General features: G+C 44.9%; 1 protein-coding gene across 5 annotated transcripts in view; it reads right to left on the bottom strand.

Moving 5' to 3' along the window:
• Positions 1 to 15,287, bottom strand: part of col4a6 (collagen, type IV, alpha 6) — a 421,315-nt gene that overhangs the window by 142,302 nt on the left and 263,726 nt on the right. For all 5 annotated transcript variants that reach the window (XM_043705028.1, XM_043705025.1, XM_043705027.1 and 2 more), the window contains exons 8-12: positions 14,695 to 14,763; positions 10,673 to 10,708; positions 9,626 to 9,688; positions 8,097 to 8,132; positions 5,654 to 5,695 (exon numbers count right to left, since the gene is read on the bottom strand). In XM_043705028.1, the coding sequence (XP_043560963.1) occupies positions 5,654 to 5,695; positions 8,097 to 8,132; positions 9,626 to 9,688; positions 10,673 to 10,708; positions 14,695 to 14,763 (246 nt within the window). The remainder of the gene's footprint in view (positions 1 to 5,653; positions 5,696 to 8,096; positions 8,133 to 9,625; positions 9,689 to 10,672; positions 10,709 to 14,694; positions 14,764 to 15,287) is intronic.

Raw genomic sequence — 15,287 nt, 5'->3', positions numbered from 1 at the left:
TCAAAGGTAGTTCAATGGAGTAGCAGTGAAAAAGTGTGATGCTAGAAAAGCACAGCTGAAGGGGCAGCATCCAAACAGCAGGACATTCCTGATGAAGAGCTTATGCTCAAAACAGCAACTCTCCTGCTCCTTGAATGCTGCCTGACGGCTGTGTTTTTGCAGCACCACCCTTTTTGACTCCGATCTCCAGCATCTGCAGTCCTCACTTTCTCCCAATGGACTAGCAATCAGAGAGGGGTGTACAGTATTGATTCCCACAGTGATTACCAACATATTGGATTCACTACCTCAATGGGATCTTCAGGAGGGTGTAGGGTATTAACAAAGTTCACTTGTTTCCATACAGAAAGGGGGAGGGGCTGGTAAAAGTGCCATCTATTGGTCTCAACTGTTCCTCGTCATGTAAGTATCACACATTTACTGAGAGAGACTGAACATGACTTAATCTCATGCTGGACAGCGTGAGAGAGGAGGGAGGGTACTCAAACAGGAAAACAGAGACAAGTGGGAATGGCAAACGAAAATAATAAGAAACTCTCTCAGAAAAAAGCGGTGGAAAGGTTACGCATGTTTATTCTCCAAACATAATTGACAAACGTTTCCATAAATAACATTCTAAAAAATGTGTCATTAATACTCTGGTTAATTTGTGCTGGTGCAGGGATTGGCCTTGCTCTCCAAGCAGGATCTGATCCGAAGGGCATCAGTGACGATAAAAACCAGGTTGCCCAATTGGAAAGAAGTCAAAGGTTCTTGGGCAAAATGCCACAGTGGTCAAAGGGAGGAGGAGCAAAGTTGAAATAAGACAAATTTTGGGAATTAGATGATGGCAAAGTTGAGATTTAAAAGCCTATTGACAACAGAGGGAAAGGAAGACCTGGTGACAGAGATAAGGAAATGAACAGAAACAAATGAGATAAAGAACAGCAGACAGCACAACAAGGCTAGATCAGAATAAAGTGAAGATGCAAATAGGAGGGAGAAGACCAACAATTCCTTTTGTTTCAATTAAACCAAAAAAAGGAATCGAGATCACAGATGTGGAAATCTGGATCCTGTCACAAGAGGCCAACCCCTGCAATCGAGAGTAGTTACACACAGCGATTGAGATTTCAGCAGCAGAATGGTGTAGTGTGTTAACTGAGCTGAACATGAAGGACAGAGGATAAGCTAGAGTTTGGGAAATGGGTGATTCAGCACATCGCATCTATTACGTCAAAAATAGCAACACGTTGGGACACAGAGCATGTGATGTCAATGGAAGCACAATACATGCTAAAGCTATCAATCCAAAGGAAGCTTGGCAGCTATTGGCAGAAGATGACTGGTTCAACAACCACCAGCACAATGCAATAGTTTTCCCAAATTTCTTCTTTGCTTTCCTCATCTCCTGAAGCAGTGACTTCAGCTGGCCTCGGGATTCATGGGTATCAACCAGTATCTCAGCTTCATGTGAAATCAGATACATTCAGGTCACAACTCACAAATGAAGGGCCTGTCCTTACCTGATAATGCACACTGTCTTATAAGTATCACCGAAGATTCTAACTCCCTGCTGGTTCACCTAAAGCTCCTCCACTGACAGCCCAGTGCGTCCATCTGGTTCCTCTTACAAACTAGGCAACTGAAATATTTCTTGAAACCCTTCTTCCCAATCCCACTGACCTTCCTGGGTCACCCCTGGTCTACTGCCAATGTCGTTCTACCAATAGCCAGGCAACTCCTGCTAATGTTTAACAGCTGTACAGAGATGGTGCTCAGCTTCATTTTCTTCCCTTCTCTTGCCTGGCACCTTCCAGAACTGTGGAAGGTTTCATCCACGACAACCCACAAAATACACTAAGTTAAGAATTCTGGGAGAGATGAGGAGTCCTGAATTAAAATAATGATAATTTAGAGGGAGTGTCACTAAAGTGAGGGACATTCACGCAGGATCGGGCCCTGGAACACTCTGTTCTGAGCATTGCCTTCACAGTGACACAATGTGGTGAGGCAGTGGGACTGTATTGTGACAGCTCACAGCCTTTCATGCTGCCTTTCAGCCTTTCCCTCTTGACAGATGCACAAAAAGCCAAGAACTGCCAAACCTTGTTCACAACATAAGGATCACATCATTAAAAACAGTGATTGTAATCACAGCGAGAGCCAGTGGCAACGTGATTATGCGGTCAGTGCGGTTCGAAGGATCTCACACACACACACACGCTATCTGTTTAAAAAGCAAATGAGAATGAAGTGAGTGGGGCATTTGTTAGGATGGCTCGAGATCCAGGCATTGTAGCTTGCTGCTTATTAAAACTTAATCCAAACAGCACAGACAGCAGGAATGCAGTTGTTCTTTTTCAATATTTCATACAGTCATCTGCATTTTCAGTACTTTTTAATTCCGCCTTTCTGTTAGAGTTGACTGATACAGCCTACCTTTGTTGCTCAGTATTTTGATTTGATCTCGGTCTGCTCTTTGACACTTCCATGTTGCAGCCAACCCCACTCTTTTTTTTAAAATGATCACCTTGTTTAAAAAATGATCAGGATAAATTAAATTGTGATTTCTACAACTTTAGGAGCAGGACGTCAGGTGAAATGAAATTGTTCCTGTTAGAGTTAATGGGTGTTTAAAAAAACTGCCAGTCAAGGCAGTAGTAACATTTGGATCCTGTAATTGGCACTGCTGAGCTAGGATACCACCAGCTCCACGCGTCTCTGATTGGAGATTTGCAACGCTGCAATTAAAGATATCATAAAGTTCACTCTGGGTTAATAAGATATAAGAATCTAGTCCATGTAATGCACAAAAATTGAATGAACTCAGACTGAAATTATTGTTAAAGTGTTTAATATTCCCAAAAGTGAAGGAGGCAGCAGTGGTTTAGAAAAAGGCCAGTTTGAAGATTTAAATCATTGGGGATTGAGTGGAGCAGTATTTGTTTCACTTTCAGGGTTAGAGTTGATGCCAGCCCATGTGATGCTGGGTACATCTCCTTTGTTTATAGGTTCTGAAGGTACTTTGAGAAATAAGTTTCCATGAATCAGTTTCAAGTGATCACGTTACAAAACCAACCCTGGTCTGGCTCCAGTTGAACACAACCCTAATGGATATTTTTAATTAACTCACTTAGGTTCACTGTAACAGGTAGGACTTGAACCCAGGCCTTCTGGCCCTGGGACATGACCACTCTGCCGCACTAAGCTTAGCAAAGCTGATGGGGGAAGTCTGGGCCAAGTCTCAATGGTACAGTAAAGGGATCTTCCTTTGATGTTACTGTCAAATTGTAACTAAGAGAGTTCTACTTTCTGTCCAAACATGTTGTACCTTACAGATGATCACACAATTCAGGCAGTGGGTGACTGCAATGGAGAAGTATTCCACTTCATAACCTCAGCATCTCTATTATTTTACTGACCAGAATTTCCATCATATCCTTCTTAAAATAATTTTGTTTTCTTTGATTAATTACTTTCAAATAATCTCTGGTCAAATAAAACAAGGGGATAAAGACGGGTGTGGGGTGTAATGATGGCAGCAAGAGGCACAACATCTGCCATTACAGCTGATGCTCCCCTCCCCTCTCCCTCAAATGATCTCCCACATTCCACTCCCAGCCCCGCACAGACTCAATCTCCCACATGCTCCTCCCCACTCCCACTACTTACCTGATCTCTGACACTTCCCTCCCAACATCCCCGACTGACCCGACTTCCAACACTGCAACCCCTAACATCCCCACTGACCCAACATCCTTCACTTCCCTCTCCTCACTGGCTCAACATCCTACACTTCCCTCCTCTCACTGACCCAACATCCTACACTTCCCTCCCCTCACTGACCCAACATCCTACACTTCCCTCCTCTCACTGACCCAACATCCTACACTTCCCTCCTCTCACTGACCCAACATCCTACACTTCCCTCCTCTCACTGACCCAACATCCTACACTTCCCTCCTCTCACTGACCCAACATCCTACACTTCCCTCCTCTCACTGACCCAACATCCTACACTTCCCTCCTCTCACTGACCCAACATCCTACACTTCCCTCCTCTCACTGACCCAACATCCTACACTTCCCTCCTCTCACTGACCCAACATCCTACACTTCCCTCCCCTCACTGACCCAACATCCTACACTTCCCTCCTCTCACTGACCCAACATCCTACACTTCCCTCCTCTCACTGACCCAACATCCTACACTTCCCTCCTCTCACTGACCCAACTACACTTCCCTCTCCCCACTGACCCAACATCTTACACTTCCCTCCCCTCACTGACCCAATATCCTACACTTCCCTCCTCTCACTGACCCAACATCCTACACTTCCCTCCTCTCACTGACCCAACATCCTACACTTCCCTCCCCTCACTGACCCAACATCCTACACTTCCCTCTCTTTCCTATCAGAGAGAAGAACTAAAACAGGGAGTGCATGTGGAATTGAGTGAAACAGCATGTTGATCAGGAAAGAGATGAGAGATTAAAGTGGATGAATGTTTCATTATAGTGCTTCACACAGTTTGAAAATGTAAATAAAATACTGTCTTGGTTTAAACAGAAGAACAAAACACAAATCTAAAGAGGATTGTGGAAACCCTAGTCAGAGCTCCTGTACTTGGTGTAGCTTTCACATTACCTTCAGATAAACATTGTCATCATGTAAGCATACCGAGGGGATTGAATGATTCTGGACATTAGTTTCAATTTAGGACATTGGTTAAGCCACTTTTGGAGGATTGCGTGCAATTCTGGTCTCCCTTCTATAGGAAGGATGTTGTGAAACTTGAAAGGGTTCTGAAAAGACTGACAACGATGTTGCCAGGGTTAAAGGGTTTGAGCTATAGAGAGAGGCTGCATAGGCTGGGGCTGTTTTTTTTGGAGCATCAGCGGCTGAGGAATGACCTTATAGAGGTTTATAAAATCATGAGGGGCATGGGTAGGGTAAATAGATATTTTTCAGAACTAGAGGGTTAGGGTGAAGAGGCAAGATTTAAAAGTGGCCTAAGGGGCAGCTTTTTTCACACAGAGGATGGTGCATGTGTGGAATGAGCTGCCACAGGAAGTTGTGGAGGCTGGTACAATTACAGCATCTAAAAGGCATCTGGATGGGTATATGAATAGGAAGGGTTTAGGGGGATATGGGCCAAGTGTTGGCAAATGGGATGGGACTAATTTAGGATATCTGGTTGGCATGGATGCGCTGGACTGAAGGGTCTTTTTCCATGCTGTACATGCCTGTGACTCTGAAACACTAACTTAATTTATTAATCTAAATTATCAGGCAATATCATGGCAGCTGGTTTTAATGTCTTCAGATTCTGAGGTCGCACTCACAAGATTACGAAGACAGCTAACAAAGTTTATATTCACTGTTGATTCTGAATCGGGAATAAATTCAGATGAACAGAGAGGTTACTGGGATTGCTTTTATAAAAAAAAAGGGCTCGCCCACACACCCTTCTGCATTTCAAGAGCTAGCCCTGCATAAATGGACTATTGTTAACTGATTCCAGCGTTGAAAAACACATACTGAAAATGCAGATGTTTTTGTTCTAGATATTATAAAAGTATTTAACTAATACATTTATAATGTAGTGTCATAAAACTAGCAAATTACAAATAGCCCAGCAACAGCTTTCGCTCTTGCCACACACTTACCTTTCCTCCTTTCTGTCCTTGGAATCCCAACCCCATGTTACCCTGAAATACAAATATTTCTCGAAATTAGAAAGATTGTCTTTTAAAGGCTGTCACCTTAAGAAAGGGTGAAGTTGGCCTTTGTGTCATCATCTGTGCGTTCATTCTTTGTTGTTCAATCAGTTAGCACACTATAAGTCCCTCACCGTGGCTACGCTGTACCATATTGCTCAACATTGTCGAGCACGGTCATTCTGATATTCAGAGAAAAATGCAGAACAATACTGCCATTTGACCTATCATTCCAATGTTGACTCTTTGAGACTGGTATAAGTTCAATTTCCTGCTCGTTCCCTGTAACACTGCAAATTTTTCCACAGGTCTGTGTCTAATCCTTTTCTTGAAAGTTATTATTATAATTTTTCTACCATCCTTTCAGGCAATGCATTCCCAATCATAGCAACTCACTGCATAAAAATATGGACTCTTCATCTCCCCTCGGTGCCTTGGTCAACTGTCTTAAATCTGTGCCTCTGTTTACTATCCCTCCTGCTAACAAAGGCACTTGTGGTGCCAAAATGGTCTGCAAATTTGAATTGACAAGTTGGACAAAATGCTCAGAATCCTTACAGTTTGGACGTCAGCTACTTGACCCATCAGGTCCACACCACGCCTCTGAAGAGCATCCAACCCAGACCCACCCCTCTATCCTATCCCTGAAACTCCGCATTTCCCATGGTTATCCCACCTAGCCCGCACATCCCTGAATACTATGGGCAATTTAGAATAGCTAATCCACCTGACCTGCACATCATTCGTCTGTGGCAGGAAATCGGAGCAGCCGGAGGAAACCCGCACAGACACGGGGAGAATATGTAAATTCCACCTAGACAGTCACCCGAGGCTAGAATCAAACCCAGGTCCCTGGTGCTGTGAGGCAGCAGTGCTAACCACTGAGACACCATGCCGCCCCAATTTGAGAAGTGACCTCTGATTTATAAAGATTTAACACAAATTCTTTGCTTTTGTACATTATGCCTCTATTTATAAAACAACCCTTATAGTGTGTTCTGGTTGATTCAGAAGATTTTTTTTAGATTAGATTAGATTCGATTCCCTACAGTGCGGAAACAGGCCCTTCAGCCCGACAAGTCCACACCGACCCTCCGAAGAGTAATCCACCCAGACCCATTTCCTTCGGACTAATGCACTTAACACTATGGGCAATTGAGAATGATTCAAACCTTCAGGATTCGCTGTGTGTGTGCCCACTTTTCAAATTGTACCATTTACTTTTTACATTAGATTACCTACAGTATGGAAACAGGCCATTTGGTCCAATAAATCCACACTGACCTTCTGAAGACCCATTCCCTATATTTACCCCTGACTACTGCACCTAACCTATGGGCAATTTAGCATGGCCAATTCACCTAACCTGCACATCTTTGGATTATGTACCTATGTCTGTGTCTGTGTGAGACTGTATGTGAATGTTTATGTGTGTGTTGCTCCATCTATGACTGTGTATGTGTATGACTGTCTCTGTGTGCATTTGTGTGTATGACTCTGTGTGTGTGTGTATGATTGTTTCTGTGTGTCTATATGACTGTGTGTATGTATGCCTCTGTGAATCTGACTGTGAGTATGACTGTGTCTGTGTATACGACTCTGTGTGTGTGTGTGTGTGAGAGAGAGTGTCTGTGTGTGTGTATGACTGTGTGTGTGCATGTATGATTTTGTCAGTGTGTGTGTTTGACTGCGTGTGGTTTATATCACCATGTTCATATTTCCATAGCAGTTGGTGATGAGTAGGAAATCAACTGTAAGTAAGACAGAAACACAAAGGGGTGAGTGGAGGAGGCTGCAAATGGGATTGAGAAAACAACCAACTCCTGTTTTCTGCATCATAGCCAATTTGAGGTGACTTCAAACAATGATAGCAACAGGCAGAGGCACCCGCCACATCTATAGCACACAACCCCAAATATAAAGTCGAGTGGCACCTGTCAATGGTCAGCCAGTGTAAAACCCAGACTCTCAGGCACAAACCCAAACAAATGGCCATCTTGAGCCAGCTACTGTGAATTCTTATGTTCAGTCTTGTAAGGGGCGGGCATCTCGCCTTATAAAATTGATTACAGAGAGCGGGTTTGGGGGAAGCCAGAGACAGGAATTTTCTATTTTGGGATTTCCCACATTGCAAGCTCAACTGGGGTCTGGTGTAACATTCCAGGGCGATGGCAATGAGATGAGGTTTGGTGGTCTACACAAGGTGGTGATAGGTCTCACGCAAGGAGCTAAGGAAGGTCAAGTCCAGTGAGAAGGACAGAGGGATTCCCTGAAATGTATCAGCTGTATCGCTATGATAGAGTCTTGGGTTGAAACATGGTGCTGTGTGGATTATATTCCCTCTAAAATAATCTGGAATGAACAGTCACAATTAACATGAAGCACTACTTACTTTCAACCCTGGAAGGCCTGGGGGACCAGGTCGGCCCTGAGGAAAGAGAGATCAAAAGATTAATTGCTTTTTTTGCAAAATAACCCAGAAAAGGACAAGCCACTTATAACATCCATTGGCAAACCACTGAGCGTTTAATTTTAAGACCAGGATTTCTGGGTAAAGATTTGATTCTAAATCAATACATTACAATCACTGTCAAAAAAACTTGCCTATTGACACTCAACTCAACCAAGAGAACCTTCTGTCCATACACACATGATTATCACTGGGCTCTGCAAAATCATCTGATGAAATAACACAGGCTGACTTCCTCTTCAAGAGGTGTTCAGGTCAGTTATAACCCCCTGTCACTGCCGCCTTTGATCAGAGCAGGGAGCCAGTCCAGAATTCTTGGTTCCTCTGCTACAGGGATATGGTCTGAGATATTCTATGATGTTGAATGGTCTGCACGAGCCCAGCGAGAGCAGGATTAATATTAGTGTAACCCAGCTCACAGAGATCCAGGGTTGATCCTGGGATCATCCTGCTCAACTGCTGGTGCTGCTTTGACAATTACGTCGCAAAATTGTGACCGTTTAGGCGAGCACGAGCAAGCTTTTAAAGAACTGCTCAGATCAGGGCAACTGGTAGCACGTCTGGCACAGGCTAATGGCCTGCTAACTAATCACTGGGGCCTGATTGACGATTCCTGAACACTTAATGCCTGGATCTGCCCCATCAATAGTTTAAATACTTGAGTCTGATTCTGTTAACTGTGATGTGTAGGTAATTACTTACATATAAAGATTTACAAGGATGTTGCCAGGGTTGGAGGATTTCAGCTATAGGAAGAAGTTGAAAAGAGTGGGGCTGTTTTCCCTGGAGCGTCGGAGGATGAGGTTTATAAAATCATGATGGGCATGCATAGAATAAATAGACAAAGTCACTTCCCTGGGGTCGGGGTGTCCAGAACTAGAGGGCACAGGTTCAAGGTGAGAGGGGAAAGAGACCTGAGGGGCAACTTTTTCACACAGAGGGTGGTACGTGTATGGAATGAGCTGCCAGAGGAAGTGGGGAGGCTGGTACAATTGCAACATTTAAGAGGCATTTGGATGGGTATATGAATAGGAAGGATTTGGAGGGATATGGGCCGGGTGCTGGCAGGTGGGAGTAGATTGGGTTGGGATATCTGGTTGGATGGACGGGTTGGACCGAAGGGTCTGTTTCGTGCTGTACCTCTCTGTGACTCTATGACACTAGTTGCTTTATCAGAAAAACAGAGGAGTTTAAGCACTTAAAAACAGCACTTAACCAGAAGGACTGTGAAGTTGGACACTTTTTCTTTATTTCTTTGTTTTTCTGCCTTGATATTCTATGTTTTGGTTTATTTTTCTGTGCTTTAAGACGACGCTGAGAATGGCGACACTATACAACAACATTTCCCACTGTATTGTGGTACAAAATGCATGTGACAATAAAGAAATCAAATCAGTGACCACACAGGTAGGCGGAATGAGACACAAGGTGGTCCTCTCAGGGATACCTACTGGAAGACCCGGCTGTCCTCTGGGACCAACAGCACCATCTGATCCAAGAGAGCCCGCTGGACCCTGTAAGGCAAAAAGAGACAATTCATCCATGGACCAGATTAAATCTGAACAGGTAGGTCAGGCTGATAATTAGGGTTCAGCGGGCTTTCGGGCTGTCATTGAATATTTAAAGTCCAAAGATATGACACTCAGACACCAACTATCGAAGGATAAAACTTGCACACCTTTTCATATCCAGATGTTGTGCCCTTCAATTGAACTAACTTGACCATTTTCTCCAAATTTCTGGATTAGTGGTGCTGGAAGAGCACAGCAGTTCAGGCAGGGGAAACGTTTTCATGCAGAGGGTGGTACATGTGTAGAATGAGCTGCCAGAGGAAGTAGTGGAGGCTGGTACAATTGCAACATTTAAGAGACATTTGGATGGGTATATGAATAGGAAGGGTTTGGAAGGATATGGGCCGGGTGCTGGCAGGTGGAACTAGATTGGGTTGGGATATCTGATCGGTATGGACGGGTTGGACAGAAGGGTCTGTTTCCATGCTGTACATCTCTACGACTATGACTCTATGAGAGATAAGTGTATCTGACTGGGCGACCTGGATATTTCCCCGTAATACTCTGTAATTCCAGCCTGGGGTGACTGTCAATGCTGAGTTTGCACATTCGCCCCACGTCTGCATGGGTTTTTTCTGGGGGCTCTGGTTTCCTCCCACAAGCAAAAGATGTGCAAGTTCGGTGGGTTGGCCATGCTAAATTGCCCATAGTGTTCAGGGATGCGTAGGTTAGGTGCCCCAGTCAGGGTAAATGTAGAGCAATAGGGTAGGAGAATGGGTCTGGGTGGGTTAGTCCTCAGAGGGCCAGTGTGAACTTGTTGGGCCAAAGGGCCTGTTTCCACACTGTAGGGATTCTATGATTCTAATCAAAGTTACTCCCACTGCTAGAAACTCAATGTGAAAACAAGGCGAGTGTGCAACATGAGTTAACAGAATAGCTTTTCTTTGTCAATCCCTCCACTTGAGATATTCCCACTGAGATACTCACAGGAACTCCGTCCAAACCTGGTAGGCCTGGCTCACCCTGTGGGAAAGTTGGGGAGAAAGATCAAATGAAAATGCACATCTCTATATTTGGCATGCAGGGTTAATCAACAAACAAAATGGGAGATGTTAGAAACATCGACAAGGATTTACAATCCTCATTAGCACCGATTAATTCTCCCAGGCTAACATTTACCCAACCCTTTGGCTGCCCGACTGTCTCTCTGTCTCTCTCTGTGCTTCATCTCCACCTACCATTTCCTCCTTCCCCCTCCCCCAAACCTATCTCTACCATATACAACAACCTTTTCCCAGCTACAATCCTCACTGCAGAAGGGTCACTGGACCTGAAACATTAACTCGGATTTCTCTCCACAGATGCCACCAGACCTGCTGAGTTTTTCCAGCAATGTTTGCTTTTGTTGCTGGTTAAATGGTAAAGAAGTGAATAGATGGGATGGGGTAAAAGTTGTCACAGGGCGAAAATGAGGACTGCAGATGCTGGAGATCAGAGTCAAGATTAGAGTGGTGCTAGAAAAGCACAGCACGTCAGGCAGCATCCGAGGAGCAGGAAAATTGACATTTCTGGCAAAAGCCCTTCATCAAGAATGAAGAAACAGAGGTTTCTCTGTCTGTGCTGTTTGGATGAAGAAGGGCAGGATTACCCATAAGGCAAGGCATGCCATAAGATGGCGCTCTGGCTCTTACCCAGCAGCCTGCCTTAGCTGCAGGTAACTGTTGACCAGAAATGAAAACAGGACGCATTGGAAGTACTCAGCAGGTCTTGCAGTGTCTGTGGAGAGAGAAACAGAGTTCTTGGGCAGAATCATGTTGAGGTGTACCAAGTGTCATCGGCCAAATGGAGATCGGTGCGACCTCGTGCCAGGAAGGCCTGATGAACCACATGCCAATCAGGCAGAAACAAGGCCGACTGTGGGTCTCCAGCTTGAATCAAGATCCTGGGGAAGGAAGTACCAGTCAGTGGAGAGCTGCCAGCCAATCTGAAGTTCGTGGGTCTTGCACCCATAGAGGATACTGAAAGAAGAACGTCCACTCAGTTTCAGGATTGAAGCGGATCCAGATTAAAGGTAATTGGATGTGGGAGGAGAGGGAGAGGTTTCACAGGTCGGGGAGAGGGGGGTGCATAGAAGCAAGGAATTTGCTTCCAGCAGGCAAGCCCGACTCAATGCCCAGTTCCTCAATAAGGTGCTGATTGTCTTGATCAACCCTCACCCGCTGAGGGGACAATCTTCCCACAGGGCTGCAGTTATCAGGGTGTGAGGAGATGGCAAAAGGCTAACCCATAATTAGCTCAAGGGTGTGGCCCAACCACCTGATGCTTGGAGGAAGAATGCCTCATCTTCCACCTCGGGACCCTCCAACTCCATGGCATCAATGTGCCATCACCACTCCCTAACCACCTGACGCCTGGAGGAAGAACGCCTTATCTTCCGCCTCAGGATACTCCAACCCCACAGCATTAATTTGGATTTCACCAGTTTCCTCATTTCCCCTCCCCCCACCTTACCCCAGTCCCAACCTTCCAACTTGGCACCATCCTCCTGGCCTGTCCATCTTCCTTCCCACCTATCCAATCAACCTTCCCTTCTGACCTATCACCATTACCCCCAACTCCATCTACCTTTTGCACCCTCAGCTACCTTTCCCCCCCAGCCCCAAACCCTCCCATTTACCTCACCACTCCCTCACCTGATGAAGGGCTTTTGTCTGAAACGTCAATTCTCCTGCTCCTTGGATGCTGCCTGACCTGCTGTGCTTTGCCAGCACCACACTCTCGACTCTGATCTCCAGCATCTGCAGTCCTCCCTTTCAAATAATTAGCTCAATCTGAGCAATGGCAGACTGAGGTTCTGAACGGGCAGTTAAAAGGTTAGTGGAGCAGGGGAGGTGATCATGGACTTCAAAACCCAGAACTTAACCACGGTGGAGGTGGGAAGGGAGCAGCCTTTGTGTATTCCTCCACCCAGCAAACTCCTGCCTCTAACCCAAATATTACAGCGAGCAGAAGATTCCTTCTAACACTTCAGCTTTGGTGACCTTTCAGTAGAACGTGGAAAGGTTAGACGTGTAATAGATTTTAAGCAGCATTAGGCAGTAGCTGGAAAAAGAGCAAATGGGAAGGCTGGCACTGGTGTGGGAGACCGTAGGGATTCAACACCAACAAGGAGTGGAAATGGAACAGGTAAAGAATACGTTTAAAAATATGCCTTCAGCAGGTGTAAATAGAATGATGAACAACTGCAGGCTGAAAAACAATATTAAAACAAGATAAAATCTACAGTAAAATCAAAACTTGTAAAGCGAAAGGAGCAAAGTAGGGTAAGAGGTTACAATATAGACATTTTAGCTCAATCCTGAGTCCAGAAGGGTGTAAGTGCTGAATTGAAAGATGAAGTTCTATTCTGAAGAAGGGTCACTGGACTTGAAATGTTTCTCTTTTCACAGATGCTGCCAGACCTGCTGCGTTTCGCCAGCAACTTCTGTTTGAGATCAGCAGCACCCACAATCCTTTGTGTTGTTATCCTGTTCTTGGGCTTGTGTTGAGCTTCTTGGGGAGAGTGAGGCAGATCAAGGACAGAGAGGACAGCATGAGAACAAGGAGAGAGAATTAAAATCACACAATATCCAAAGATCAGGGTCAATGCTTGTGGAGAGAGATCACTGGGGTCGGCGTTCAGTCTCCCTGACATACAGCAGAGAGCAGAGAATACAACGTGTCAAGAGAATTCCATCCAAAAGGAATGTTTGGGTTTAGCTGGTGAGAAAGGAAGCAGTAAAATGACAAGTTTTGCTTCTCCTGCATTTGTATGGAAAGTTGCCACAAGAAGGTGACTAAGGAGTGGACTAGGCCAGAAGATGGGAACAGTCCCAACCAAATGCTGAGAGGGAGGGGGCAAGTGTTTGCTGGTGGCAACACATGGAGAAATTGGTCTGTTGAACAGAGAGTGCTGGGGGGGGGGGGGGGGTGCGGGGGGATGTGGGAGATGAGGAATAGGGGAACCTTTCCTTGTTTCCAGGAGGAAAAAGAAGTGAGTAGAAGTCTGGAAAATAGGATGGACATGGTTGCGAGTTCTGTCAACAACAATGGTGGAAATATTTGACCGACATGGAGATCGTGAGGACTGCAGGTACTGGAAAGTCAGAGACGATAAAGTGTGGAGTTGGAGAAAACAACCCACAGCAGGTCAGGCAGCATCAGAGGCGCAGGACAAGTTGATGTTTCAGGCAGGAACCTTTCAACAGGAAGGATGAAATGTTTGAAGAGGCAAACGGAGACATATCCAAAGGGTTTGTATTGAAAGTCGCATCATCAGAAATCGGTTGAAAATAGTTTCCTGTTTCTTTCTCCACAAATACTGTCAGGCTCAAACAGCATTTCCATCTTTCGCTGTTTTGATTTCAGTTCTTCAGCATTCACAGAAACTCGCTTTTGTGAGAGTTGACTTGACCCAAATTCACAGTTGTGACACTCCAATAATGCACAGAAGGTTGTGACAACAAGGTCAATGATTGGTGGGTATGACAGCTTGTTGAACATTATTCTGCATGGAATGATATGTGAGAGTGGAACTAGGAATACTCTGAGAGCTCACACTGCTGTTTGTGAAATCTTGCTGTGCACATATTGGCTACACTCTTGCACTGAGAAAGGGAGGAATGCAGATGCTTGCAATGTGACTTCACTTCAAAGTGTTTCATTGGCTGGAAAAGCTTTGGGATGTGCCAAAGTTGTGACAGGTGCTATGCAAACACAACTTTTGTTTCCTGTGAGAATATGCTGCAAGTTCTTAATACAATTGTACAATATCCCACCATTTATTGGAGTAGCAATGTCTGATATAATTGCAAAGCTCGCCATCATGTGGACATAGTAAGTAACAGCAATTTTGGGATGTGGGCTCAAACTTGAACTTCCAGCTCCTTCTCCTAGTTCAACTTCCTAGTGCTAATATTTCCCACTCCTCTTCGAAAAACTGAATCAGAATAGCAATATGACATACTCACCCTGAGTTCATCACGGTTGCCTGAGATTTGGATTGGCTCTCCTTTGGCTCCTTTGAGACCCGTTTCACCCTGGAGTAAGCAAGATCGAAATTAATAGTTAACTAGTCTCTTCATGGGTATTTAGTAGCATGGAGAGTAATCTGTAGAATGGCTACATATTCTGTGAAGTTACCTCAAAGAGGGAACTAACCTCAGACTCCAATACTAATAAATAAATGTTATAATAATAGACAATAGACAATAGGTGCAGGAGTAGGTCATTCTGCCCTTCGAGCCTGCACCACCATTCATTATGATCATGGCTGATCATCCTCAATCAGTATCCTGTTCCTGCCTTATCTCCATAACCCTTGATTCCACTATCCTTGAGAGCTCTATCCAACTCTTTTTTAAACGAATCCAGAGACTGGGCCTCCACTGCCCTCTGGGGCAGAGCATTCCACACAGCCACCACTCTCTGGGTGAAGAAGTTTCTCCTCATCTCTGTCCTAAACGGTCTACCCCGTATTTTTAAGCTGTGTCCTCAGGTTCGGTACTCACCCATCAGCGGAAACATGTTTCCTGCCTCCAGAATGTCCAATCCTTTAATAATC

This window comes from Chiloscyllium plagiosum, chromosome 15 (assembly GCF_004010195.1).
Source record: "Chiloscyllium plagiosum isolate BGI_BamShark_2017 chromosome 15, ASM401019v2, whole genome shotgun sequence".
Classification (NCBI taxonomy): domain Eukaryota; kingdom Metazoa; phylum Chordata; class Chondrichthyes; order Orectolobiformes; family Hemiscylliidae; genus Chiloscyllium; species Chiloscyllium plagiosum.
Note: the sequence above shows the minus strand (reverse complement) of the source record. Positions and strands in the feature narration are given on the sequence as shown.